We start from the raw sequence: 24,733 nt of genomic DNA, 5'->3' as shown, positions 1-24,733 counted from the left end.
AACAGACTACAACAGCGCTACAACTAGAGTTTCGTCCCAAACGAAGTTTTATATTTGAACAATTGACATATTTAGCTGTTACTAAATCGGCTGTTTTGCTACCACGGAACAAAAAATCTGAGGTCGTTTCGCGCGGACTTATTTTTGTAAGGCACCAACACGCCTGGCAACATGGAAGTGTAAGTCAAAAAAGGGTTCATGGTTTTTGGATATATCTCATTCGTACACAGAAAAAATGCTATAATTGTTGTAGGAAGTAATATTGATGATGAAACTTTATATTGCATCACCCTTTTCGCTGATTGATCGATTGACAAAGATTAACATATACGATCCTTTTTATATTTAATCTGTTTTTGTAGCGTGACATTTGATGAAAACGTTTTCAACACCAGATTACAGAAAAAAAAACATGCATGCATCCATCCATTATCCGAACCGCCTATTTATTTTGGAAACTATTGAAAAAACAACACATATTAATAATCGTACCACTACAGTGAATATACTGTAATTCCATGAGTCAATTTATAATATTTTCTTTTTAGGAAAAACGCTAACGCTGCCATGCTCAGCAACTATGAGGTGAGACAAATTGCTCCATTTTGCTTTTATACACTTAAATGTTATTGATAGGATGTTGCTTGAGTAAACTTTTATCAATTATTTCATGAAATCTGCGCACAGTCACATGGATGAATTGAAATGCAGTCCCGTGTATTTGTTTGTTAGGTGTTCCAGCTGCTAACTGACCTGAAGCAAGAGAAGAAGGACAGCGGCAAGAGCAAACACAGCGCCGGGCAGCAGAATCTTAACACCATCATGTATGAGGTTAGCACGTTACATGTGTCTTCATGTCAAGGAATATGAAAAATAAATAGAATAGTAAGATCATTGCAACATTACTTTTGACATGCGTGGCAAACAAGGAGTCCTTCTTACCCCACACTTGTATGTTGCAATACGTTGTCACTTCCCACCAGTCAGCTTTGTGTGTCGGCAGACGCTCAAGTACTTATCCAAGACGCCGTGCAGCCGTCAGCGTCCTGAGATGCTCGAGGCCTTTCTGTCCACCATGATGCGGCACAAACTCACAAAGTCAGTCCCGGCTCGGCAAAAGAAGTTGTTGTCATGTCACCTTGATACATTTTCACATCTTGGCCAGGGCTGAGAAGCTGCAGTTACTCAACCACCGACCGCAGACTGCCGTGGAGATGCAGCTGGTGAGTCTTTTCACTCTGGTCACAACAAGAAGCAGCGTTATTGATTGTTCTCCAGTGAAGGTCATGGGCAAAACCACCCTAAAAAGTAAATGTTTTTTTATTGCAAGTAACTGTTGTTGCTGATATGTCCACTGGAGGGCGCTCTGACTCCAATGAGCACTTCTCATTGAATTGATAGTGCAGCTCTTGTGAAGATGCCAAATTGGGGTCAATGAGGGCCCTGAACCCAAATGTTCACTTTTGATTGTCCTTGTGGCAGCCATAACAACAAGCATTGTCGTGATTGTGTGTGTTTGCACCTGAGATGGTGGAGGAGAGCGAGGAGCGTCTGTCAGAGGAACAGATCGAGGAGCTCATCCAGATCATTTCAGAAATTCTACCCGGCGATCCGGAGCAGGAAGACGCAGCGACTGCCGATGGGGAAGCGGCGTGAGCTCCTTTATCTGAACTAAGAGCGCCCACTTTCTTTGCAGCTCTTCTCAAGGAAGAGAACATTTGATTTTATAAAGACATTTGAATGTATTTTTTCTTCTTCATGCAGTCTTAGTACCCCAAAGTTACTGATGATTTCAAATGTGAGAAAATCAAGAGATACAGTCGAATGCACTTTTCCTCTTCCTTCAATCCAATTCCAAATTCCAAACATCAGCATGAGGCATGATAACGTCAATTTTGTGCCTGGACAAACACGTCTTTATTGTTGTAAATGAGGTCATTAGTTGCCGTTGGCTGGAAACGGAGAACGGCAGAAGACGTGTCCTCCAAGCAGTGTGCTAATGTTTGCTTTGAAAACAACAGTCCAGATAAAAAAATAGTCTCATTCCAGAAAAAAAATCGATCTCTGTCATTTGCATCACTTCCCGTGTGACTCTTGAGCCATCTGCTGGCACAGATCAATCATCCATTATTTATTGACATGCATTATCGAGTGTAAGGATGCAGACTGCGCATGTGCGCGTCCAACGCTCATGTTTAAGGGACAGTCAAAAAGTAGGACGAATTACTTGAGGTGGGCTTAGCTCTCAGGAAACGTCCCCGGTGAGCTTTTAGAGAGAACGTAACCGATCGATGAGCTGAAATCTTTTTGGACTCGAGTACGGAAGTGGAAGGGAAGGGGGGAAAAAAACAAAAAACGTTCTACTATGGCGGAATTGCCATTTAAGAGCTCCACCAATGGGGAGGTTCTAAACATGCGGGCGTCCAATCAGAATCGAGCTTTCCCCAAGGGGGCGACTTGCTTTTTTCTGCCTTTTTTTGCTCCATCCTCTTCGTCAATTGGTGCCTCACGAGTACTCGTATAAGATTTACAAGCGGTCGCCAGCAGCACCGACTGGAAACTTGGATATTCCTCGCCGCTTCTTCGTGACTACATGGCCAAGGCATTTCCGCTGCAGCAGCAACGCTGAGAGCTTCGCAACGATTGTGCGCCTTCGTCGGGAGGCTCGGGTAAGTCGTCCATCCGAGCTGAACTCACGACGCCTGGCTAGCTGGCTCGTGTCTGCACTAGCTTCTTACACTTCGCGTTTTCGGGCCTGCTGTCTGGCGATGGCTCACCTGGAGGAGGCTACTCGGGTGCCTGTCCAGATGTGGCGCTGCCGCCAGGCCTCGGCGATGGCGCGCACGGGCAGCTCGGAGCAAATTGACCTGTTGATGGCGCTGCTCTTAAATCGTCGTCGTCACGTAATGGAGCACACGTTCTGTCGTCTTTGCTTTCCAGTGGTTGTTTGGTGCAGCCCGAGGTCACTTGCAACTGTTGACTAGTTCATATGACGTCACTTTGTTTAGGTTCAAACCAACATATTTCCACGTATGTCATAACAACCTATACGTTAGGATCAAAGTTTTCATTTGCACATATTGGATCTATACGTTCAGAACCAGCTAAGGCGGAGCGACTGTGAAGCTCCTCAGACCTCATCTGACCGCACACAAGGAGGCTCAGAACCAGCTCAAAAGTGGGTAGTGAGGCTCCTCAGCTCACATAAGGGGAGTTGTCAGCATCAGTGCAAGCAGAGATCCTCCAGACAAGAAAGCCCTTCTGTGCTCAGGTTAACAAGTGGAAGCTCCCCGATCCAGTGAGCCCCCGAGTGTCGCAGTGTTGTACTTGAAAAAAAGAGGAAGCGCCTTCGTCAGCACATAGCAGCGGCGTGAGTATGAGGAAGTTTGCGGTTCTGCCAGGTCGATAGGAACGTGATCTACTGGCTCGGCCAAATTGTCAATGATGTGTAATTAGCGAAGGCGCGGTGTTGACTCGAGGGTGTTGAGAACTCCACTCCTCTTACATTCCCCCGAGGACCAAGCCCAGCGCTTGGATGGCTGCTCCTCAGGACCGTCCCGGTGAAGTGTGCTTGTGTCGGCGTGACGCAGATGGCCTCTTGTATGCTTTCAGGTGGACACAATGGATGTGGGCCTTCACCTGAGCGTGCCGGCGGGCCCGTAACCTTTCCAGCGGAACTCGCGAATACCCAGTCCGGATAAAGATGCGAGTGAGCCGCTCCAACGTCCTGCTGGGGTGTGTGCTCCTTTGCTCCGCCTCCCTGCTCTACCTGGGCTTGAGTGGGCTGGACTGCCCCCCCGCAAGCCGGCGCTCCCGCTGGGCAGAACGCCATCGGGGCTCGGCCAATCCCAACGCTTCGCTGGGCGAGCACCTTCCTGAAGACACACCCCTCATCTTCATCGGCGGCTTTCCCCGCAGTGGCACCACCCTGATGCGGGTCATGCTGGATGCCCACAAGGCCGTGCGCTGTGGGGAGGAGACCCGCGTCATCCCCCGACTGCTCACCATGCGCGCCTCCTGGAGCCGCTCCGCCAAGGAGCGCTTACGCCTGGACGAGGCCGGTGTCACCGACCAGGTCCTGGACTCGGCCGTGCGCGCCTTCCTTCTCGAGGTGATGTCATCACGGACATGACTGTGGGGACGTGTCGTATTTACGTTACAGCTGGGAGCATCATCCTTGACATTTTTGTTGCTGGCCAACGTATATGTGCTTCAGGTTATCGTGGGCCACGGCGAGCCGGCGTCTCGTCTGTGCAACAAAGATCCCTTCGCCTTGAAGTCGCTGACTTACTTGGCTCACATCTTCCCTAAGAGCAAGTTTGTGTTGATGGTGCGAGACGGACGCGCCTCGATACACTCCGTCATCTCACGCAAGGTGAGCCCCCGCTGCCGTGTGCTAGCAAAGTGTGTGATGCCCAATGAGTCGGACCTTGAGTCCGGTGTCCCTCAGGTGACCATCTCGGGGTTCGACCTCAACAATCCACGCGACTGCCTGACCAAGTGGAGCAACGCGGTGGAGACCATGTTCAACCAGTGCGTGGCGGCCGGCCCTGAACGCTGTCTGCCAGTGCGCTACGAGCACTTGGTGCTGCACCCTGAGCGCGAGATGCGTCAGCTGCTGCGCTTCCTGGAGCTCCGCTGGGACCCGGCCGTTCTGCACCACGAGGAGCTCATTGGGAAAGCCGGCGGCGTCTCGCTCTCCAAGTGAGTCGGGGTCTTCCGGGGTACTGGAGAAACTGCAGAAGGGAAATCATTGGCATGTTTTGTGACGCATGCTAGGGTGGAGCGCTCGACGGACCAGGTAGTGAAGCCGGTGAACACTGAGGCGCTGGCCAAGTGGGTGGGCCACATCCCCGACGACGTGGTGGAGCACATGGCCGAGGTGGCGCCCATGCTGGCACGACTCGGCTACGACCCACGGGCTAACCCGCCCGATTATGCCCGCGCGCCGCCGCTCTCCAACCCGGCGCTGGTAAGTCACAATATCTTAGCCTACCTGTCACCGAACGACTTTGTTGCCTCTCGCTCGTTTTCTCCTCAGCCTTGGAAGGTGGCAGAACCTTCCGGAGCCGCTTAGAGAACAGAAGAAGGCAGCAGAACTTTCTGGTCGCTACAACGTGCAAACGCTGCGGATCCCAGATGCACCTTAAAGGCCCTCTTCCTGTACCGCCCCGCCCGCCTGCCCACCACAGCTCGCCAACATCTTTCTGCCTTTTTTTTTTTTAATTCCCCCCCTTCTTTCTTGTGGCTGTTTGTGGACTCGTACGACATCCGTTGTCGCCGTCGTGGATCTGCAAGATCTGTGACCTCGTTGCCAATGTGAACCACTCGCTGGACTTTTTAAAGACTATTTTCTTAATAAATTATTACGAAAGAGCGATGGGCTCCCTTTCCGGTGGCGGGCGGGCGGGTCTCATCGCTCGAGCATGTCGATACGGTCTCATTACTGCACAGCTCGTCTACGTGGTTACAAACGAGTCAATAATAAACACAAATCAAAAACACTTCATGGAGGTGTTGCTTTATTTAGCAGTTAGCATTAAGATGGCGCACCTGAATCCATGGACATATTCACATTTGTGACCCGACGCCCTGTTTACTTCCTAATATGAGTTGAGAAGAAAACTAATCTTCCCACACTGGAAGCAGTTCTACAAGCTCATTTACATCAAATCCATCAATTGGAAAGTGGAGGGTACCTTGAGATAAGAGTGTCTTCACTTATAAAATGAGGGAAAAAAAAGACTCTGCTAGCCACCTCAACCTGGAAGAATTATTTTTGCTTCATTTGATTTTGCCGAACTTGCCCTTTGTTTTGTGACTGCAATGTGTTGTAATGTTTCATTAATTTTGCGATCTTGACTTTTGCTGTTAGGTTAACTGTATGTTGTAATATGAGGAGTACATTTTCAGAGTCTAAATGAGAACTTTCATGAAAATGACTTTGACGTGATTTAAGTGGACGTGTGAAGCTACTTGGTGAAGTCTCGGTTCCGGTCTCGCCCGTCAAGCGTTGTCATCGTCATCGCTCCCCGCCAGGCTGCTGTCGGTCGACTTGGCGTCATCGTCGTCCTCTTTTTTGCCTTCCTGCGTTTTGTCAGGCTGCGGTGTGTTTTTTGGCGGTGTGGCGCTGGACGCCTCTGTGGCGCCACCCGGTGGGAGCTTGGGACCTCCGCCCTGCTGCGCCCCCTCCAGGAAAGACGACCAACCCTTCAGGCGCTCTTCACGTTCACGGCTCGTCTCCTCCACCTTCACGCACAAACGAGCTCATCATCACCATGACAACGACAAACTGTGTCTTCATCGATGAAGAAGCCAATTGTGCATCCAAAGGAACCCCCCACACACACACCTGATAGTCGGTGGTGCCGTCCCACAGCTGCGCGGTGAGCTGGCGACCTCCGAACCAGCGCCCGTGGAAGGACAGGATGCAGGCGTCGGCATGCTCCTGCTCCTTAAAGGCCACCGAGGCCACGCCGTCCGGATGCCTCTGCCCGAGCACAACAACCGCTACCAGCTGGCCGTCTCACGCGGCCAATCGGACGCCGGCACCGGCCACTCACGTCGAACAGTATGACCTTCTTGACCTCGCCGAACTTCTCGCACTCTGAGCGCAGGTCTTCGCGGTATTCGTTCAGAACCAGAGGGTCCTCCTCAAAGTCAGTCGGATGAAACATATTCCTGATGATGACGACCTTTTCGTGTCGCTTCCTGGCGTCTCCTTGCTTCTCGGGCCTCCAATCCAACTGCCTGCTCGGACACAAACGCGGAACACGTCGACGTCACAATGACGGGATGCACGCGCACGGTGCTCACTTTTGCTGCATCTGCATCTTCTTGCGGTAGTCCTTGTTCTTTTTCTTCTTCTTGCTGGCGTCGTATTGGCCTTTGAGTTGGAAGCGAGCCGCCTCCACGTGCACTTTGTAGCCTCTGATTTCTGACTCGTCCATAAGACGCACAGCCAACTCCACCGACTCCCTCTGAACACCCACGCGAACACACAAACTTCATCACATTGGTTTCAACGATAGAAACAAATCTCTAATGTTCTACTCCATAAAAACAACTTGCACTCAAAAGAATCCCATTAGAGGATGTAGGCTGGCACGACCTTGAGGTAGCAGCAGAGTCCGTCTCCTTTCAGGTTGCCGTCTTTGTCCTTGTACAGTTTGACTTTGTAGTCTTCAGTGATGGGGTCTCTCATGACGATGCCGCACTTGGACATCAGCTCCACAAATTCCTCAGTGCTGGTGTCTGGGGGCAGGCCTGCAATCAAGAGACGGCCAATCAGGGAAAGAGGACAAAGACAAAATGGCATCAAGCACAAACGGAAAGCGCATGACCCACCGGACACGTACACGTTGGTGTTCTTGGTGTCCTCCATGTCAAACCAGCCTGAAACACACATTGGACATGCCGCCATGATTAGCATTAGCACCATAACTGTCATCATCATGGCCTCACCTGGATCTGGTTTCCTCTTTTCTCCTTTGCGCTTGCCGTCTACGCCTGTGCTTGTCTGCTGCTCCGATATCGGCTCTTCCTCAGCTGCTGGCCGCTTCTCCGCTTCTGTGGAGACGGGCTTAGCGGCGGCGGCAGCAGTGGCGTCAGGGTTGCCTTCCTGATTGAAGCCGTAGTTAGCCTGGTAAGCCGCCATGAAGTCCTCTGTAATCTGCAAACAACATGGTCAACGCGGGATTCTCAAGACACGGGATTACGGCGTGCATACTTTGGGGAACCAAGCTTTCTTGTCGTGGTCCCAGTCGTACACTGTGCCGTCGTTGGGGTCCGTGTACGTGAACGGATTGGAGGCACCATGGCTCGTCTTGCTGTACAGCTCCTGAAGGCGGAGCTGCTCCTCAAACTCCTTGTTGGCCTCGCCGCTCATCTACGCCCACAGCGTCATAATCATTAACACTGCTTAATTGAGTGAAATCATCGAATAATATGTCTGTAAATTATCTGTCAGTTACTATTTTTTTAATTAATCAATAAATCGGATAAATAGTTTTCATTTCTTTATTGAAAAAAACAGGATAGTAATTGAAATTAAGAGTGCAAATAATGAACAGAAAACAAATACTGTAACATCCAATATTTATTCAATGAAATTCTAATGTAAATATGAAAATTTCATGTATTTAATTTAAAATATTCTTCTCAATGAATTTAATCTAATTTGCACCACCCTCACTCGACTACTATTTTATTTATCCATATGTAAATATTACAATTATGCCACAAAAGTGCATTAATAGCAATATAACAATATATAAGAGCAACAGATTTGGTCGTAAGCGCAATTTAATGCTCCCTCGCTCTGCGTGTCAACAAACTGAGAAGGACTTTGGGAGTTATTTTGGTGCATGGACGTGTTTTCTATTTTGAACAGCACACGCGCAATTGATGCTAACTTAGCATCACTGCGCTAGCCTTGCCTTTCTGCAGCGTTGGACGTCTGAATGGCGGCGAAGAGATGCGGGGGTCAGCGCAACGAGCTCCTCGTTGGCATTCTTTTGGAACTAATAGCTTTCGTTAGAATTTCTTGACGACTGAAGACGCTGAGCTAATGTTTTGTTCGAGGCTTCATTCGCGGTGAGGCTTGAATGAAGCTCTTCCGGCGCCAAAGTCCAACTGCGCATGCGTGTCTATTCTAAGACTTAGCCGCTTGATTTGTTGTACAGGTGACCTTGCGTTGACAAAGAGTTACACTCGAGGCAACGGTCACTCCGCCCGCCCGTGTGGTTCAGAGAGTTATATTAGTTGCACGCGCTAAAGCCAAACAATCGTGCTAGCTTGTAGCCAGTAAGCTAGCCCTGATGGCTAGCCAGTAGCTTAGCTTGTCTTTTCGTGGAAGCTGTTGTCATTAGTGCAAATCTGCAGACGATGGCGGAGGCCGGCGGCGGCCTGGATCCGGCTAGCTTGCCCCCGGGGGACCCGCAGCTCATTGCCATGATCGTGGAGCACCTGAAGAACCGAGGGTTGTTCGACGAGTTCCGACGAGACTGCCTGGCGGACGTTGACACCAAGGTAAACCCACTTAAGCTAAGCCAATAGTGCAGCACAGTTTAAAATGATCATATTTCCCACTCTTATTCCTTTGGATTCCATAAATGTATTCATATATTTTTTGCCATTTTATTCGTGCCAAAATGGCCATGAAGAAGCTGTGAAAGCCAACCAGGCTGTTGTTGAATTTGTTGTACAGTCCTAAGTGTCGTCATTGTTGCTGCTTGTAGCCGGCCTACCAGAACCTCCGTCAGAAGGTGGACAATTTTGTGACGACGCACCTGAGCACTCAGGAGTGGAAGCCATCCATCAACAAGAACCAGATGAGGAACGGACTCAGACATAGCGTGGTCCAGTAAGTCACCGCTGTTTGCTCTGCACATTTGCTGCAATTTTTGTGTGTACGTGACCTTGGTTACAATTTGTGTGTGGAGGTCAGGCATGTTGGAGTCGGGGGTTGACCGGATCATCACTCAGGTTGTGGACCCAAAGATGAACCATACCTTTAGACCGCATATCGAGACGGCCATCCATGACTTCATTTCAGGAGAAAAGAAGGATGACAGTGCCGTTGGAGCTTCAGAGCAACCAGAACCATCTGAGGGACCCAAAACACCTTAGAAGGGAACTAAAGCTCCAGTTTTATTTTATTGCGAGAATATTTTGTATGCATGTTGTCACATGGGCCAATGGGAATGCGGATTTTGCTTGCTGCCAGGCAGGACACGGCGTGTGGACGAGATGATGGTGACGTTGACACGTGCGACAATTTCGCTCTGAACATTCCGTGTTGACTTTCCCTCTCATGGACCCCAAAGCGGGTCACGTGATCGTCACATGCTGTAAACATGTTTGCATTGTGCGTCACACTCACGCGCAGGCAATCAACTTCATGGAACTACGCTAACTTCACCTTTGTTCCTGCAAATGAAGAAAATTGATTATCAAAATGAGACATTTTCTAATCCCTTTTTCTATTTCCAAACTACAGTGGTGCCTTGACATATGAGTTCAACTTGTTGCTCGACTACGCTTGGAACACGGATTTTTTGGGGAATATTTTCTTTTTTATAAGGAAAATAGCACTCTAATAAAAACATTGAGGAATAAAAAAAGCATCATTCATTGTGCAGCGGGCTGTGCTCGCATGACTGAGGGTCAGAGGTCACGGTGCTCAAAGTCAAAACAGTGCTTTGAAGTGAAGATGAACCTTGACCCCTGACAGAAGTACAATAATACGATATAGACAGAAAAACAGGAGCGATAACATCTGGAGTTTTGCTTGACCTCGTCGTAAGGCACAACAACACCACACTCACCAAAACGGCTGCGTCATCTTCTCAGGTGGTCATCAGGTGGGTTTTCCGTGTAGCACCATCAATCTGCTCCTATGGAGTCCTCCAAAAAAGTCAGACGTATATTATAGTCACTGGAGTCCCTTAAGGAAAAATTCCACACGGAATGATTAATCATCAATATTAGAGACAGAACTTGCACACAGCCCAGTTTTCACCCTGAGCGCGTGCGCGTCACTGTTGCTGCTGCGCCATTGGCCGTCGCTCTGGTGACGGATCATAGTAGGCCCGTGAGCGCGCAGAAATATAAAAAGCGCGACCGCTACGAGCGCAAGGAGAAAAACACACAAGACTCGGAGCTCGGTGGACCCTCGCCGGAAGCGCTTGCATGAGCGCAACATGGACAGACATAAGCGGCTGCTGCATTTTTTTCTTCTTGCGGTTCTGCTGCTCCCCGCCTGCCTGCACGTCTGCGCCTCGGAACCCTCCCGTGACGTCACGGATAAGCACGTTCCGAAACGGCGACTGACTCTGCAGGGCACAGGTAGGTGCTTTTGCGGTTTTGTTGCAAGAAATTTCATAACTTGTTCTTTAAGCCTAGAATTTTCCTCCAGATGAGAGAAACCTGACAACCACAATTCAAACCAATCAAACGTGCTGAATTGGAATAATTGTTTTAGTCCATATAGAAACATGAAAAAAGACAATGTTGAAGTGGCCATGCAGTTAATCAGAGTAATATTAATTAATATAATCAATCATCTGTGCCTCTCAAACTTTACACAAGGTATAACACCCAAGAAAGCTTAAAGGAGAACTATCATGTCAATGCTAAGATGTACAATTGTTGTCCAGTGGACATCCAGAGCTGCCTGGCAACTTCAGGTGAGGCCGGCTGCGAGACCTTCCGGTGCTTGGACAACACCTCATGCAAGATCGACGGCCTGCATCGCATCTGCGTCACGCTGCTCCAGCACGCCGGACGATACGAGGCCCAGGTGACGCAAACGCTCGGACCTGCACTGGATCTCCATGTTCCTGTTGTGTCTCTCATCTCAGGGCAAGTGGCGGGTGAAGGAATCTCTCCGCTGCCTGTCTTCGGGCCTCCGTCAGCGGCTAAGCTGTGCCGGTCGGCGCTGTGCGGCCGTTAAGGATTTGCTCTCGGCGCTGCAGAGGGAATGCTTCGCCAAACATCAACTGTGTCTCGCAGTTCGGGACCACGAGGACACCCTGGGGAGCTTGGTCCATTTCCACCTGCTTTTCCCACCAGGGTGAGTTTTGTTCAGAATCACTCTACCTGAGCAATGTAGTGAGTAAGTCATGCTTTTGAAAAGTATAGTGAGTATTGGTGATTCTAATTAGTGCTTTCAAAACCCAAATGCTTGTCATAATAACTTGCAAAAAAAAAAAATCTGGATTTTGCGACGTGCACTATTGCAAATGAGCAATTTCTGCTCCTGCAGGCCGCACACTGAGCTCATCAACTTCCTGTTGAGGTGCGGCGACGACGTGGGTCCCTGGGTGGCACGCCGACTCCGAGCGCAATGTCGAGACCACTGGGGGGCGCTGTGCGACAGCCTCGCCCTTACCTGCACCCGCAACCACACCAGCACCGAACCAACCGTAGCCGGACAACTGACGTCTGATAATGTCACCAGGCATCAATCGGGATTTTGAGGGACGTTTCAGAACGAACAGAACCTGTGACGTTGAATTAAACGAGAAAGTTTCCACCCCGCCTGACAATAAGTGCCCACCCGCATCCAGGAAGCAGGAAGTGGTTTAAAAAAAAAAAAAATCAAGACACTCTTTCAAACACACACTGAACGTTTTTGTTGTACAATAAACTTTTACCTCCTCCAATTAACTTGTTGTACCTGTAAATGGAAATGGAACAAGCCTCAATTGTTTTGATCTTATCTTTGAATCTGTCGGATGATGTCTTCACGCCTATTTTGGAAATTCCGTGCTTTTGATGGCTGTGCGCGTGCAGGGCACCTAAATGGAAGCCGGTGACGTCATTGTCGGAGCAAATGACTGGCATCGAAACCGGAAAAACGAGTTTGGAAACATTCTTGCAGCTGGAATTGTTCTTAAAGTGATTCACCTGCTTGTCGTTCCTTCATTTGCGTCGCGATGAACTACTCGAGGCAGCAGCCCCCCGCCTATCGGGACCCGGACTTCTCTGGAGACTTTTCGGAACTGAACTGGCGTCTTCGTCCCAATCCGCGCATGAGCGCCACCGAACAGCTGTACTGCTCCCTCAGCAGGTTACCGTCCAAATCGAGCCGGCGAGGTCCCGACAAGCCACTACGCCGAACTGCTTCGTTCTCGGAGACGGAGGATGACGGCCCAAGCGTTCCGGACTCTGCCGACCACTCGCGCGTTCCGGACTCTGCCGGCCACTCACGCGTCCCGGACTCTGCCGGTCACTCACGCGTCCACGACGCGTCCAGTTCCGACGTAGCCCCAGATCAGGGGCGCTCCGATTCCCCGACATTGGAGGGGGGCGACACCCCCTTCCAGAGGAGCTACGGGACCCTGCCCGATCTTATTAACAGCGGCAGGCCGCTCGGCAGGCGCAGGACCGTCGGACATGTCAATGACACGGTAGGTAGACAACATTATGGCCGTCTAAAGGGTCCTGGAAATTTTGTTGTTTTCTAAAAGTGCTTTGGTTGGATGTCATGGAATTATTAGTTCAGCGACCCATGGCTTGGTGTTGATGGGAAATAGTCAATTTAAAATCAGAATATTTTAAGTGGCACAAATCTGACAGTGATTTGTTGCAGCTGAAAGAGGTGCGTCGGGAGGTGGAGCTGTCACGAAGGCGCAGCATGAAGCTCAAGGCCCAAGTAGACAAACTGCAGGAGAGCCGACACGGACCCAAATGGAGTCAAGACCAAGAGCGGGTAAGTCCACGCGTGAAACAGGGCAAGGAAACGTCTTTAACGTGCGTGGCTACCTTTAGGTGACAGAGGAGGTGCTGTCCATCTTGCGGCTGATGCAGCTGATGGTGGAGGACTCGGGGTCCCGCCTCCCTGAGCCGCTTCCCTCCGGTGAAAACCGCCTGGACGCCGCCCTGGCCCAGCTGCAGGACATTGCCCGCAAAATGGCCGTCAGCGGCATCGCTAAAAAGGTTATGCTTTTATCATGCTGCTTGACTCCCGTTGACCCTCAACCTCTACGGCCGCTATCTTGCATGCTTGAGATGTTCCACCTCCTCCAGCACAGCCCATTCTAATGATCAGGTTCTTGCAAAGCTTGCCAATGAGCTGACCTTTTGAATTAGGTGTGTTGGAGGAGAGAAACATGTGGAACGCAAAGGTGCATGCAGCCTTTGACCTTTAATATTTAAATGGCCTTACAAAACCTGAAAAGGTGGGCAGATCTTTGGTAAGCGCACAGGAATGTTGGCGGGCCTCCTTCTGGTCTGTTGCAATGTGGACCAACCAGTTCCAGCTTAAATGTTTTTTTCAAGTGAGAGTGATCGATGTGAGGGGGACCTCGCGTGAAAGATGCAAAGGTAGTAAAGTAACGCTTGGCCGTGGCTTCAGGATGCCAAGTCGACGGGGGGAAGCAGCTCGCCGGACAGCGCCCTGCTGCAACAAGCGCTGAGGGATCGAGACGACGCTATTGAGAAGTGAGTGGCCCGAGCTGGTCCTTCGCTTTGTGCGGGGGCTAACGTGCGCTGCGCCGTTTGCGGCAGGAAGAAAGCCATGGAGGCGGAGCTTCTACGCAGTAAATCGGAGATGATGCTGCTCAACAACCAGCTGCTGGAGGCCGCGCAGAAACGCTTGGAGCTCTCGTTGGAGCTGGAAGCCTGGAAGGTGAGTCGTCAAACCCGTTTGCATCACACCTGCCCTAGGTCTGAGCCATGGGGAAACTTGAAGAACTTCACATGTCGCCAAAAGCTAAACCAAAAAACTGACACCTTTTGTTTAGCACGCTTGTTTAGTTGTTGGGCTGTTAAAGACACGCCCGGCGATGACTTTTAAGACACAGCTAGGCGTGACGGAAAATAGGAACTCGCCTAAGCACGGAATCCTGCATCGCTGGCTGAAGATTGCCCGTTCCTCATTTGGGCTCCAACTTTTCTGCTTTGTACAGGATGATGTGCAGCTCCTGCTGCACCAGCAACTGCTGCTTCAGCAGCAGGTGGATCAGAACCAGAAGAAGCCCTCACGTATGGGCATCCTGAGGAGGAACAAGCCGCCAGTCCAGCGGCCTGCCAACTTCCCGGTGGCGCCCGCACCCGCCTCACCCGCCTCGCCCAGCTCACCCACGCAGAATTCCACCCAGAACATCTTCAGCCGCCCTCAGCTGTCGCCCACCTCGCCCACCCAGGCCACCTCCGGTTGGAGGAAGTGGAATAAAAGCAACGGGGGGCGACCCTCAGTGGAGGCGCCCCAGCGTAGGGAAGACGACGGCTTCCAGGTGGTCTCGCTCGACTGACGTGCAAACAAAAACATCACGACCAAGTCTACCATCCATCTGATTTTATTCCACGGGCATAATAAGCAACACATGAATAATATTTGATAACATGAGAAGGACAACAACATTACTACATTAATCTCTCTCTCTCTTTATATTTGTGTGATTGCTTGTTTGATTATGGCTTTGTAAATAAATGCCAATCACCGCATTCACGCTCTTTCACATTCTTACAATAGATATATAATAAATTAGACTTGTATAAATATATATATATATAGTTCACGACAAAAAAGCCTCCACGTACTCATCTCCTTTGAAATGACTCTTGTAGTGTTAAATTCAATTAAGTTGCAGCGTACACATGATTATCAGCTCGTAAACACGTCACCGGAACATATACATGTAAAGTTGGGTAGAACAGTATGAGCCTTCACACACATGGATTTCACATGTTCGGATTAACAAGCAGAAACAACGTCCATCAAAATGTCTGAGTCAGCCCGCCCTACTCTAACTGTTTGGAATAAATGATAGCCATTCTAAAAGTAATTGATAGCGACAGCGCTAAGTTGACCCTCATGTTCCTGGCAGTTTCCATGCTACACTTCTGTGTATTAAAAAAAAAAAAAAAAAGGCAGTCGAATAGTACCCCACTACATCACACTTTACGCAACATTGCAGATTTTTGTTTAGCCTTTTTACAGTATCGTGTATGGTCACGTTCCAATTTGGAGTTGTGCCCCTTCAGTGTAGTACCGCAATGTGCCACAACATTCCTGGCAGCACTGAGCCCACCGCAGCGTCCTCACTTTAACAGCATGAAAAAAAGAGGAACAGTTACGTAATGCTACTGCACGACTCATTTGCGTTTCTTGTTCCGTTGGGACTGGCTTTTGGAAGCAGGATCAGAGTATCTTCTCCTTTTCATTTCCTCAAAGTGATGTTATAAGTCTCCCATTTCTCCCACTTTGCATGGTAGCGTCCGGTACAGGACAAGTAAGAGCCGGCAGCCCAACCAACCTTCTCGTGGCTTCTCTACGACCGCAGGAAGGAAACGACGGAGCTGATGAAGTCTAAAGGTTTGTCAGCGTGGATCCAGTGGCCAGCGTCAGGGATGTACTGGATGTCGGCGCACGGGAACAGCCTCTGGATTTCCGGGTAGTCGTCGGAGCTGCAGGGGAGGGCCACACAAAGCTATTGGACTGGATACTCATTAGAGCGGAAGGGTGAGAAAGGGAGCAAGAGAAAAAGAGAGAGCTTGAGACCGAAAGAGAAGGGCGGAAAGAGACACACCTGATGTAGGCAGAAGAGGCTCCGCCCAGGAAGAGGGTGGGACCATTGTAGGCGGAGCTAAAGGTGGGGAAGTCCATGATGTCATGGAGGTGAGCTGAGATGGCGTCCAGGTTAAGCCGCCAGGCGTAGCGGCCGTTGGACTCCACCAGGTTGCTGAGCAGGAACTGACGCACCGAGCGCTCCTGAAAGACAAAATGGCCGTCCGGTAAGAACACCTGACCTAAACGCTCAGGGGGCGGCGTGGAGCTCTGACCTTGACTGTGCGTCGCAGCTGGTCCTCGGCCATGCGTCTGGCGGTGGAGCGCGGCAGCTCGCCGGAGACGTCCACGTCCCGCATGGCGTCAATGTACTTGTGAAGGTCGTTTGCGGCGATGCTCGGGGCAGGGCTGATGTCCACCACCACCAGCCGCTCCACCAGTGCCGGCTGGCCAGTGGGAAGAGCGGCGTGGAGACAAAGAGTCGTCAGCGTTTTTTTTCACACCTGAAGAAAAGACTGGCCGGCCCAACAAATGACACCTTCGTGAGGGCGAAGGTCATGGCTGTCTTCCCACCCATACTGTGTCCGATCAGGATGCACTTGTCGATGTGCAGCTGAGCCAGAAGGTGCGACAGGTCGCCGCTCATGGCCTCGTAGGTCAGCTGGGGATCATGGGGGCTGTTGCCGTGGTTACGGGAGTCAACGGTCAGCACCTGACTGGACAAAAGGACAGTGAGGACACTTGGACCAAACACCAAAACAACCACAGATGCATTTTTCATGCGCGTCTGCACGCTTACCTTTCGACCCGTCCGCTGCACCAGCGACTTGGCGATGGACTGAAAGTTGGATTTGCTCCCAAACAATCCGTGCAGGAAGACCAGCGGCGCGGCGCTCTCTCCTTTCCCGTCAAACACGTCGTACGTCAGGTTGACCGGGCTGCAACAAAAATACGCTTACAAACACGCTTGACATCGGCGTACAAGTTAACAGTACAGGGCATAACAGTAGCTGTCAACAGCACAACTCTACGTCACTGATGTAAAGCTTGAAACATTTTACTGCCATGGCTCAATGTTTTACTTTAAATGAAATAAGACTGAATGGAAACCTGTCCATGTTGTTTGTAAAAGACGAAACATGACAAATGCCTTCACACACACAAGGTGTTAGCGAGTGTAGCTAGTTGGGTAAGGCTAGGTGCTAGCCGGCTAGCTAAGCGGCTAACTAGCTAGTTGAGTATACCGGGTGACACCCGCAGCCCATAGCCGACTGTTACCTGGTGGTGGCCGAGCTGGCATTCTTCCGTCCGGACAGCATCCAGAGTCCGTTACAGCTCGGAAGCAGAAGCGTTCGTTGCATCCGATGGACCAGGCGACACAGGGCGTTCATGATGCTGGCGGCGTATGGCAAGCGGATGTGATCATACTACTCATATTCGCGTTTATTTTGAAGGAGCGTTCGGAACTCCGTTTTTTTTTTTTTTCTTAAACCAAGCTGTTTATTTTGAAAAACCGCTGAACAGCGTCCGGAAGACAGACAAAGGGAAGAACGCACAGGTAACTTAACAAATTGCCTTTGTCACGTGACTTTCACCCATATTTCGGATTCGTGTAGTTTGTCCAAGTGGAATTGCCGTTGTATTTTGCAGCAGCTCCACTTCCGTGTTTTTTGGGGAGTCAGTTCATCAAACGTCTCTTGAATTGATTTCAGAGAAGGCTGATCCAGCCTCTCCTGTCATGCGATTACTTATGTGAGTCTGTGTTAAGACAAAATCAATGGTAAGTAGAGTGCAATGATGATAAAATTGCGAGCAAATGGTACAGAATAGCTTCATCAAGGATCGTCACTGGGTTCGGGACACTTTTTCAAAGTGAAAGTACATTACATGTCAAATTTGTGTTGGCCGATAAAGCTTTAATCTCTGATTTACTATTTTAATCGGTTTTGCCCTACACGGTTATTAAAAAATGACAATTCCGGTCAAAAACAAGGTGCATTTAACCAAAATGATTCACAAAAGCAAAAAATCTACTTTTTAAGATTTATTAAAACACTCAAGTACACATAACTAGCCAAACTCTTTAATTCTAACAAAAAAAAATATTCTCCCTTTTTGTTGTTTCCAGGTCATGTCTCAGAAGGATCTGAAAGAAGCATTTGTCAGTAATCTTAATGGGACCAATTTACAGGAAGTGGTTGTGGGCTCATTAGTCACACCACTATGCATCCTCCAGCGAGGGATCATTCTGATCCTCTACCATCAAGCTAAGGGGACTCTACCTCTGCCATTTCCACAGGTTTCTCACCTGCTTCTCGATTTCTCTGTAGTGGTCCTCCCCCTCGTCCTGTCATGCACCATCCTGAGCGACCATCTTCGTCAAGTCGTCTTGAGTTTTGCCTTTGTTTTATTATGTGTGCTTTTTTACGTCTACCGCAGTAATCGGCAAACGTCTCTCAACATGTTCCTCAATCGGACTGTTCATTTTAAACAGGTTCCCTTTGTGACCATCTTTAGAGTGATGGTGAATGTGCAAACAGCTATCAGTATTTTAGCTGTTGATTTTCGAGTCTTCCCAAGGCGGTATGCGAAGACAGAAACTTATGGAACAGGTGTTATGGATTTTGGTGTTGGAACATTCATCTTTGCAAATGGTCTGGTATGTCCAGAAGCACGTGGTAAAAATGTTTATGGATCCAAGATGAAACATATTGAAAAGCAGCTCCTCTCCACGTGGCCCCTGATTGTTCTCGGTGTAGCACGACTTATCGCTGTCAAAATGAGCGACTACCATGAACATGTGACTGAATATGGTGTCCACTGGAATTTTTTCTTCACGGTGGCCCTTGTCAAGGTTGTGACATCCATGCTTTTAGTTGTTATACCCGCAAGACACTCGTGGTTCTTGGCTCTTGTCATAAGTGTCGTTTATCAATTTGCTTTGGAGACAACAGGACTCAAGACTTTCATCCTACACAATAATGACAGAGGGAAGGACTTCCTGCATGCTAACAAGGAGGGCATCTTCTCCATAGCAGGTTATGTTGCCATCTACATGGCAGGAATCCAGGTAGGATGTTATGTCATGCAGCCAAGACTTCATGTCAGAGATTGGCTCAAAGCAGTTTTGAACCTCCTGATGGGAACTCTCACTCTGTTTGCTGCTTTGTGCATGTGTCAGACTTTAGTGGAGCCAGTGTCGCGCCGTTTAGCTAATCTGACTTTTTGCCTCTGGAGTGTTGCGCAATCTCTCCTTTTTGTATCATGTCTTGGTTTAGTTGATTTGATTGTACTGTTTGCTAAAATAACATCAGGCTGTCAATTTGTACCATCGTCATGGAACTCGTATTCAGGGCCCCACAAAAAGAAAGATGAGATGGAAGGATTGTGCCTTGTTCAAGCTATCAGCAGGAATCAATTGTTATTTTTTCTGCTCTCAAATGTTTTGACAGGAGTGACCAACGCTTTAATCAACACACTTAACTGCAGTGATTTATTTTCTGTCTATGTCCTGCTGTTTTACATGCTTACAAACTGTGCTGTTGTATATGTTTTGCATCTCTGCAGAATTACAATAAAATTTTGGTAATTTTTTTCTTTTCTATATTTCTATTTTCGACACAGTGCAACTTGTCCTCATTTTGATGGACTGAGGCAGTCTAACCAGTAGGGGGCACGATTGCAAAACATTTAATTTCAGACTTCAGGTTTGACTGTAACATTAAATACAGATTAGAATAATTTTCTGTCTTGACTGTGGAGGAGTCCACCACAGTGGAGAGTCCACGGACAGCGACTTCACGTTGCAGGCTTCCAGCCAGGTGCCTCGCTCTCTCCTCGGATCGCGGACATATATAGAATGGACTAACTATAGGCCCCTCACGGTTGAGGCCAGACGGAAGCCATTTTACGTTGCCACCGTTACCGACAACCTATTTTTTTTCCATTATAAATCTTAAGATTCGAATTCGTTCTAAGTGTCAGGGCCTCTGTTGGTGGTAACGAGCACCAGTCAAAGAACAAACTTTTTTCACCAACTATCTTAGTATCGTGAACTGTGCACTTTAAATTTGTCCAGGTGACCTTTGCTTTTATTACATTGTTGCTGGTTCTGACATGATGCAGACGAATATTTAAGCAGTACTCATAGAAAATAAAAACAAATCTAAAATAGATTTTTTGCCGATTAATTTGCATGCAGCGCTTTCCCCGGAATTATTGGTTCAACTTTATGCGGTAGACAGTGGCGGGATTGGTAACGTAAAATGGCCGCTGGTGGCTTCAATCCTCCCAACCGCCAACAAGAATCCAGTCTATATATGTCCATGTTCAAAAGGCGTTCCCCTCGCCCCGCCCCTGACAGGAATTGGGAAAATCCGACTTTTGAAAGCAACTCGAACGTAGCATCAACTCATTGGGAAGCCGCGCTTACTCAGTCGTGCTTAAAAGTAAGTCTGTAAAAGCGGGTGAGTTCAAACTACAGATGTCTTCCGTCAAATGACAACTTATTAACAAAAGCCAAAAATAATGCATTGTGCGAACCGTTTAACAAAACGAGGCTGACAGAAAAAATGTCCGTCTTTACGGTTGAATTTACTTTAGCGAGCTCGCTTATGCTAGCGGTGCAGACTAGCAAAGCTAACAAGTGGGTTGCCAAGTTTTCTCGCGTCTACCGGTTACTAACTAATAACCGAGCAAGTGATCGCAATACACACTTTAGTGCTTCATCTATTAAAATTCTCAACGTATTAACTACTACGGGACGATTGTTACCTCAACGATCGTCTTTCGTGACCAGCTGATCTAACGTTAGCATGACGTCGCCTCGTAAGATGCACCCGAGTATCTTTTCCATGACATAAATGCACTTAACGCTTTTAAAAAAACTTAAGACTCCAATAACCTACATTCTATCGGGCCTGCTCCCTTCTTGGTTATTCAGCTAACTACTGCTTAAAGTGCTTAACACAAAATGTAGGTCAAGCCAAGCGTAAGTGGTTGCTGTTGACAGCATTGTCAGCGATAGTTTGTCTCGGTTTTGTAAAAAAACGCAAATATTAGCAAAGGGAACAATAGATTTATTTGTATTTACTGGATCTTTCATGAAACCTGCAGGTGAGCTGTATTGAAGGTGGGGGGGAGAACATCATGGCAAGTCTGGTAGCTGTTTGCAAAGAAAATGAAAAGGACTACTGCTTTCTTACCGGACAGATTCCTCTCTTTATCGATGACTCGTTAACGGTAGGTCACCTTGGATGCATCTGTGGCTGACACTATAAACGGCTCGATTTAGTATTAAAATTTTCAAAGAAGCTTATTTTTATTTAACTTTGATATGTAGCAATACAGGATAAAATACATTTATTGTTAGTAGCTCATTTGGGGAGTTCTGACAATTATTTGTCAAATGCTTCAATGTTGTGAGTTTCTAATAAAATAAAATATTTGGAGTTTTGATATATTTCTGTTGTTGTCAGATGGTGATGGAATTTTCTGATCGGGTCATGGACGTAGACAAAAGAGTAATTAGTAGTTCCCATTGGAAACAATTCACTGAGGTTGGTATATTAGGAATATTCCATTTCCTGAGCATTTCTTGCTTGAGTTTGAACAGAAATATGGTCCTTCTACCTTTAGGGTCACTCCAAATTGAAGCAACAGGACTTGACTGCAGCCTTGTCGGTGGTGTCCACACAAGTGTACAAAGCATTGTCCCAACTGGTGCCATGCGTGAGCTGCAGACGTAGTGTGGAGCGCCTCTTCTCCCATTTAGTGGAATCGGGCACCCCAGCCTTGGAGCCGCTCACGTTGAAGCCTACGGGTGTGCTGTCTGTCACCAAGGCTTGCTTAGCGGACGTAAGGAAGCTGTACAGCCTCCTCTACATCCAAGGGTGAGAAATAGTTGATTTGACAAAGTCTGCTTGAATATGAATTTCAATTTTTTCTTTGTTTTAATATAAACAGGTCGAAGTTGAATGCTGTAATTGATGCCATTCCTAAAAGTAAAAAAAGCACTCGGTGCCAGTTGCACTCCTTGGACACAAACAAACTCAGACCTGTTGGGTAAGAATTTTTTATTGTTAGCTTTTTTTTTTTTTTCTTTGTTTTTAATAGTGTTGTGTTCACTTCCAGGGGAATCTGGATGGATGTGTGGGAGCGGATGTCCAAGGAGTGCAGGGATGAGGTGGTACTTATCGATTGCGCCGGTCTTTTAAAGAAACTGGAGATCCACTTGCAAAAACACGGGTAATGTTTGACTTGACACCGTGTGAGTTTCAAAGTTGCGCAATCTTTAATCAGGTCCTTTTTGTCTTTTAGATTGTGCACCGACTGTAAGACCAAAGTCATGCGGGCGTACGATATCTTGATTGGGGAAGTGGACAGCAGCGAGGAGAAAGAATATTGCGCCAGCCTGTATGAGGGATTGTGTTGCTGCCCTTGTGAGCATCACATCCAGGTGTGCAACGAGACCGACTTCATCGCCCGTCTCCTTAGCCGGGCCGAGCTTGAGTTTGCAGGAGGTTCTGAGTAAGTGAAAGTTGCTTGGCTTCCAGTGTGTGAACTCTCTTTTGAGCCATTTGGTCTTATTATAGGAGGAGACATGCCAAGACCATCGATAATGCCCAGGAAGAAGTGCTGACATGTTTAGGCAGTCTTCTCTACGAGCGACTGCACAAGATTTGGCAGAAACTACGAGCAGAGGAGCAGACCTTCCAGATATTGTTCCACGTGGGCATTGATGAGTTGCGCAAAAGCTTTGAGGTACTTGTTTTGAAAAGGCATGTCAAGTTGACAAAACGCTAACATGACTAACGTTCTGCTCGTAGACGGCAGTGGAGAAGATGCAGGGGATCAGTCGGCTCGAGCAGTTCGTCGAGGAGCTGTCGGAGAAAGAGAGAGCGAAGCAGCTCAAGCAGGAGAAAAAGAGGCAAAAGCGGAAAAATCGGCACCAAAACAGGTTGGAGCAGGAAACGGCGATCAAGGAAAAGTATGAGGAGGTAAGAGACGATAAAATTGGCTGGATTAGCACTGCAAGTGCCCAATTTAAATAAATATATAGTATATATGTTTTCTCTTTGTTACAGGGGTCTCTCGAGGCTAAGGAGGGTAGTTGTACTGCCTGTGAGAGCAACGATAAGGGCGAGAACATTCCTCCAAATGTCTGCACGAGCTTTGGTTGTGCAGATAAACAAGATCCACATAAGACAACCAGCAACCAGCCCAAACTCACATTAACAAGTAAAGGAGGGAAGCAAGTTTGCATTTTGCATCCTTTCGCCGTTTCCACCGTGAGCGATTGCGGCTACGCAAGCATGGAGGGCAGTGAGATGGGGTCACGAGAAGGTTCCGATATTTCCTGCTCCGAAGGACTCTGCAACCACGATGAAGCAGGTCGGATATGAACACACCAAATAAAAAAAGGTACTGCGACTGAAATTTTTTTTTTTTGTATTTCCATCACTTAAGGTGAGCCCAATGAGTATGCTGAAGATAAAGAGGAGGAAGAGGAGGCAACAGACAGCTGTGTAGACTGCTGGCCACACTCTGAGGAAAAGTCACAATGCAAGAGTAAAAAAAAGAAAAGAAAAGGAAATAAACCGGTAAGTGCGGTCCATTCATTCTATTTGAGCCAGTGCACCCAAACCAAAGTGTGTGAACTGTCGACAGGGGCGCAAAGATGAAAGTCACAGTGTGACACCATCCAACGTTAGCCAAACCAAAGGTCTGAAGGCCTCATGTGTGAAGAAGAGTTTTGCACAACTACCATGGGCACGACACGGAAACAACCTCGATTCCAGATCATTCGAGGCCAACGTGGGTCTAGTGGACTTCCTGGTACGTGACAAGTCATCGAACTCGATCTCCGATTGCCCTGCAACGTACTCAGGTTGGTCTTTTCTTGCAGGATGATTCCGAAGTCGTTTCAGATGAAGAGAACGGTCTCACGCAGGATGAAATCCAAGCATTCGTAGACAGACATCGGTTGTTCTACAGCAACCGTCACAAGTATCGACAGCTCCTGAAAGAGAAATTTACCAACTATTGCTGTGGAAGTGACCAAAGACTGCCTGAGGCAACTGGTTTGTGAAAGTATACACTCGTTCCATCTCAAAAGAAAATCATGGTGACCACTCCTAGTGCAAATGCAGAAGGTAGAAATTTTGGATTGGTTCTTTGTCAATTTTAATGAATGTGATTCGTGTCTCATCTCAAGTCTGCACTTAGATGATCTGATTTTTAATTTCCCCAACCTCGTACCTTGATTCTCATTGACCAAGCCCTGTGACTTGGTGGTGCTTGTGCAAGGCTTTTGGATAAGAGCACTGGGAAATGGAAATCTATTGTGAGCTTGCAGGAGTCTTGTCTCGAGATGTTCTCTTGGGTGACACTTCAGCATGGTAATAATGGTTGCACTCTAAAAGTGTATGAAAATCAATTCTTAAAAAAAAAAAAAAGGTTGTACATCGAATTGAAAAGAAATGGGTTGTGACAGTGCAGAATGAAGAGTTAATAAAGCATTTATTCATCCACATGTTGTCCCTGATGTGATAGAAATGTTTTATTATGATATATAATATTTTAACATTGTTGAATTATCTGGTCTGTAATGATTCACCTTAATAAAAATACGATTCAGTGGTTGTATTGAAAATGCTAATTGTAAATGGAATTAATTTATCTAGTTCAAGAGAAGATACATTTGGCACGCTGTCCTTG

At 48.0% G+C, this 24,733-nt stretch overlaps 9 protein-coding genes across 10 annotated transcripts; 7 read left to right on the top strand and 2 right to left on the bottom strand.

The window, feature by feature from the left end:
* Window positions 1–62: 62 nt before the first annotated feature.
* Window positions 63–1,825, top strand: crcp (calcitonin gene-related peptide-receptor component protein). Its single transcript, XM_088398494.1, has 6 exons — window positions 63–179; window positions 549–585; window positions 733–831; window positions 1,004–1,098; window positions 1,166–1,223; window positions 1,528–1,825. Exons 1-6 carry the CDS (start codon window positions 172–174, stop codon window positions 1,654–1,656), a joined length of 426 nt encoding a protein of 141 aa, XP_088254620.1. The 5' UTR covers window positions 63–171; the 3' UTR covers window positions 1,657–1,825.
* A 436-nt stretch (window positions 1,826–2,261) lies between these two features.
* tpst1l (tyrosylprotein sulfotransferase 1, like) lies at window positions 2,262–5,504 on the top strand. Of its 2 annotated transcripts, none has more exons than XM_088398485.1 (6): window positions 2,262–2,669; window positions 3,613–4,111; window positions 4,217–4,375; window positions 4,451–4,704; window positions 4,780–4,972; window positions 5,042–5,504. In XM_088398485.1, the coding sequence occupies exons 2-6, from the start codon at window positions 3,704–3,706 to the stop codon at window positions 5,075–5,077; spliced, it is 1,050 nt and encodes a 349-aa protein (XP_088254611.1). In that variant the 5' UTR covers window positions 2,262–2,669; window positions 3,613–3,703; the 3' UTR covers window positions 5,078–5,504. The 2 variants fall into 2 exon arrangements, with proteins under 2 accessions (XP_088254611.1, XP_088254612.1); XM_088398486.1 differs by lacking the exon at window positions 2,262–2,669 and adding an exon at window positions 2,937–3,370.
* Window position 5,505: 1 nt separating this feature from the next.
* htatsf1 (HIV-1 Tat specific factor 1) lies at window positions 5,506–8,653 on the bottom strand. Its single transcript, XM_088398482.1, has 9 exons — window positions 8,439–8,653; window positions 7,730–7,888; window positions 7,465–7,672; window positions 7,348–7,395; window positions 7,112–7,266; window positions 6,817–6,980; window positions 6,564–6,750; window positions 6,353–6,490; window positions 5,506–6,249 (listed from the first exon to the last, which is right to left on the bottom strand). The coding sequence occupies exons 2-9, from the start codon at window positions 7,886–7,888 to the stop codon at window positions 6,007–6,009; spliced, it is 1,302 nt and encodes a 433-aa protein (XP_088254608.1). The 5' UTR covers window positions 8,439–8,653; the 3' UTR covers window positions 5,506–6,006.
* Window positions 8,654–8,686: 33 nt separating this feature from the next.
* Window positions 8,687–10,124, top strand: bod1 (biorientation of chromosomes in cell division 1). Its single transcript, XM_088398493.1, has 3 exons — window positions 8,687–9,030; window positions 9,240–9,364; window positions 9,444–10,124. Exons 1-3 carry the CDS (start codon window positions 8,887–8,889, stop codon window positions 9,628–9,630), a joined length of 456 nt encoding a protein of 151 aa, XP_088254619.1. The 5' UTR covers window positions 8,687–8,886; the 3' UTR covers window positions 9,631–10,124.
* A 423-nt stretch (window positions 10,125–10,547) lies between these two features.
* Window positions 10,548–12,171, top strand: LOC148386385 (stanniocalcin-2-like). The gene is made up of 4 exons (XM_088398491.1): window positions 10,548–10,848; window positions 11,160–11,302; window positions 11,364–11,575; window positions 11,768–12,171. The coding sequence occupies exons 1-4, from the start codon at window positions 10,704–10,706 to the stop codon at window positions 11,979–11,981; spliced, it is 714 nt and encodes a 237-aa protein (XP_088254617.1). The 5' UTR covers window positions 10,548–10,703; the 3' UTR covers window positions 11,982–12,171.
* Window positions 12,172–12,295: 124 nt separating this feature from the next.
* Window positions 12,296–14,952, top strand: bicdl2l (bicaudal-D-related protein 2-like). Its single transcript, XM_088398481.1, has 6 exons — window positions 12,296–12,914; window positions 13,097–13,216; window positions 13,276–13,443; window positions 13,862–13,947; window positions 14,014–14,134; window positions 14,415–14,952. The coding sequence occupies exons 1-6, from the start codon at window positions 12,441–12,443 to the stop codon at window positions 14,757–14,759; spliced, it is 1,314 nt and encodes a 437-aa protein (XP_088254607.1). The 5' UTR covers window positions 12,296–12,440; the 3' UTR covers window positions 14,760–14,952.
* abhd11 (abhydrolase domain containing 11) lies at window positions 14,787–17,459 on the bottom strand. Its single transcript, XM_088398489.1, has 6 exons — window positions 17,294–17,459; window positions 16,815–16,953; window positions 16,554–16,727; window positions 16,291–16,461; window positions 16,038–16,219; window positions 14,787–15,915 (listed from the first exon to the last, which is right to left on the bottom strand). The coding sequence occupies exons 1-6, from the start codon at window positions 17,404–17,406 to the stop codon at window positions 15,780–15,782; spliced, it is 915 nt and encodes a 304-aa protein (XP_088254615.1). The 5' UTR covers window positions 17,407–17,459; the 3' UTR covers window positions 14,787–15,779.
* A 170-nt stretch (window positions 17,460–17,629) lies between these two features.
* Window positions 17,630–19,608, top strand: pigw (phosphatidylinositol glycan anchor biosynthesis, class W). The gene is made up of 2 exons (XM_088398477.1): window positions 17,630–17,795; window positions 18,144–19,608. The coding sequence occupies exons 1-2, from the start codon at window positions 17,793–17,795 to the stop codon at window positions 19,602–19,604; spliced, it is 1,464 nt and encodes a 487-aa protein (XP_088254603.1). The 5' UTR covers window positions 17,630–17,792; the 3' UTR covers window positions 19,605–19,608.
* Window positions 19,609–20,341: 733 nt separating this feature from the next.
* Window positions 20,342–24,546, top strand: ggnbp2 (gametogenetin binding protein 2). The gene is made up of 13 exons (XM_088398470.1): window positions 20,342–20,463; window positions 21,131–21,256; window positions 21,493–21,573; window positions 21,653–21,906; window positions 21,980–22,078; window positions 22,148–22,261; window positions 22,334–22,543; window positions 22,609–22,777; window positions 22,843–23,013; window positions 23,101–23,407; window positions 23,483–23,616; window positions 23,684–23,851; window positions 23,922–24,546. Exons 2-13 carry the CDS (start codon window positions 21,164–21,166, stop codon window positions 24,102–24,104), a joined length of 1,983 nt encoding a protein of 660 aa, XP_088254596.1. The 5' UTR covers window positions 20,342–20,463; window positions 21,131–21,163; the 3' UTR covers window positions 24,105–24,546.
* The last annotated feature ends 187 nt before the right edge of the window (window positions 24,547–24,733 follow it).

This window comes from Syngnathus floridae, chromosome 15 (assembly GCF_059516105.1).
Source record: "Syngnathus floridae isolate MCC-2025c chromosome 15, RoL_Sflo_1.0, whole genome shotgun sequence".
Taxonomy (NCBI): domain Eukaryota; kingdom Metazoa; phylum Chordata; class Actinopteri; order Syngnathiformes; family Syngnathidae; genus Syngnathus; species Syngnathus floridae.
The sequence above is the reverse complement of the archived record's forward strand: the minus strand, read 5'-3'. Positions and strand labels throughout refer to the sequence as shown.

What these genes read in the sequence shown, in the direction of transcription:
- tpst1l (XM_088398485.1), top strand. Translation starts at nt 3,704, where the DNA reads ATGCGAGTGAGCCGCTCCAACGTCCTGCTGGGGTGTGTGCTCCTTTGC. An exon ending in ACTCCGTCATCTCACGCAAG is followed by an intron (nt 4,376 to 4,450) that starts GTGAGCCCCCGC and finishes GGTGTCCCTCAG; the next exon opens with GTGACCATCTCGGGGTTCGA. An exon ending in CGCTCTCCAACCCGGCGCTG is followed by an intron (nt 4,973 to 5,041) that starts GTAAGTCACAAT and finishes TTTTCTCCTCAG; the next exon opens with CCTTGGAAGGTGGCAGAACC.
- LOC148386385 (XM_088398491.1), top strand. Translation starts at nt 10,704, where the DNA reads ATGGACAGACATAAGCGGCTGCTGCATTTTTTTCTTCTTGCGGTTCTG. An exon ending in ACTGACTCTGCAGGGCACAG is followed by an intron (nt 10,849 to 11,159) that starts GTAGGTGCTTTT and finishes ATTGTTGTCCAG; the next exon opens with TGGACATCCAGAGCTGCCTG. An exon ending in CACCTGCTTTTCCCACCAGG is followed by an intron (nt 11,576 to 11,767) that starts GTGAGTTTTGTT and finishes CTGCTCCTGCAG; the next exon opens with GCCGCACACTGAGCTCATCA.
- bicdl2l (XM_088398481.1), top strand. Translation starts at nt 12,441, where the DNA reads ATGAACTACTCGAGGCAGCAGCCCCCCGCCTATCGGGACCCGGACTTC. An exon ending in TCAGCGGCATCGCTAAAAAG is followed by an intron (nt 13,444 to 13,861) that starts GTTATGCTTTTA and finishes CCGTGGCTTCAG; the next exon opens with GATGCCAAGTCGACGGGGGG. An exon ending in TGGAGCTGGAAGCCTGGAAG is followed by an intron (nt 14,135 to 14,414) that starts GTGAGTCGTCAA and finishes TGCTTTGTACAG; the next exon opens with GATGATGTGCAGCTCCTGCT.
- crcp (XM_088398494.1), top strand. An exon ending in ATGCGGCACAAACTCACAAA is followed by an intron (nt 1,099 to 1,165) that starts GTCAGTCCCGGC and finishes CATCTTGGCCAG; the next exon opens with GGCTGAGAAGCTGCAGTTAC. An exon ending in CTGCCGTGGAGATGCAGCTG is followed by an intron (nt 1,224 to 1,527) that starts GTGAGTCTTTTC and finishes TTTGCACCTGAG; the next exon opens with ATGGTGGAGGAGAGCGAGGA.
- htatsf1 (XM_088398482.1), bottom strand. Translation starts at nt 7,888, where the DNA reads ATGAGCGGCGAGGCCAACAAGGAGTTTGAGGAGCAGCTCCGCCTTCAG. An exon ending in CACCAACGTGTACGTGTCCG is followed by an intron (nt 7,267 to 7,347) that starts GTGGGTCATGCG and finishes TCTTGATTGCAG; the next exon opens with GCCTGCCCCCAGACACCAGC. An exon ending in AAGATGCAGATGCAGCAAAA is followed by an intron (nt 6,751 to 6,816) that starts GTGAGCACCGTG and finishes GTGTCCGAGCAG; the next exon opens with GCAGTTGGATTGGAGGCCCG.
- bod1 (XM_088398493.1), top strand. Translation starts at nt 8,887, where the DNA reads ATGGCGGAGGCCGGCGGCGGCCTGGATCCGGCTAGCTTGCCCCCGGGG. An exon ending in TGGCGGACGTTGACACCAAG is followed by an intron (nt 9,031 to 9,239) that starts GTAAACCCACTT and finishes TGCTGCTTGTAG; the next exon opens with CCGGCCTACCAGAACCTCCG. An exon ending in CTCAGACATAGCGTGGTCCA is followed by an intron (nt 9,365 to 9,443) that starts GTAAGTCACCGC and finishes TTGTGTGTGGAG; the next exon opens with GTCAGGCATGTTGGAGTCGG.
- abhd11 (XM_088398489.1), bottom strand. Translation starts at nt 17,406, where the DNA reads ATGAACGCCCTGTGTCGCCTGGTCCATCGGATGCAACGAACGCTTCTG. An exon ending in GCCAGCTCGGCCACCACCAG is followed by an intron (nt 16,954 to 17,293) that starts GTAACAGTCGGC and finishes TTTTTGTTGCAG; the next exon opens with CCCGGTCAACCTGACGTACG. An exon ending in GCCTCTTCTGCCTACATCAG is followed by an intron (nt 15,916 to 16,037) that starts GTGTGTCTCTTT and finishes CCTCCCCTGCAG; the next exon opens with CTCCGACGACTACCCGGAAA.
- ggnbp2 (XM_088398470.1), top strand. Translation starts at nt 21,164, where the DNA reads ATGGCAAGTCTGGTAGCTGTTTGCAAAGAAAATGAAAAGGACTACTGC. An exon ending in TTATCGATGACTCGTTAACG is followed by an intron (nt 21,257 to 21,492) that starts GTAGGTCACCTT and finishes TGTTGTTGTCAG; the next exon opens with ATGGTGATGGAATTTTCTGA. An exon ending in TGGGTCTAGTGGACTTCCTG is followed by an intron (nt 23,852 to 23,921) that starts GTACGTGACAAG and finishes CTTTTCTTGCAG; the next exon opens with GATGATTCCGAAGTCGTTTC.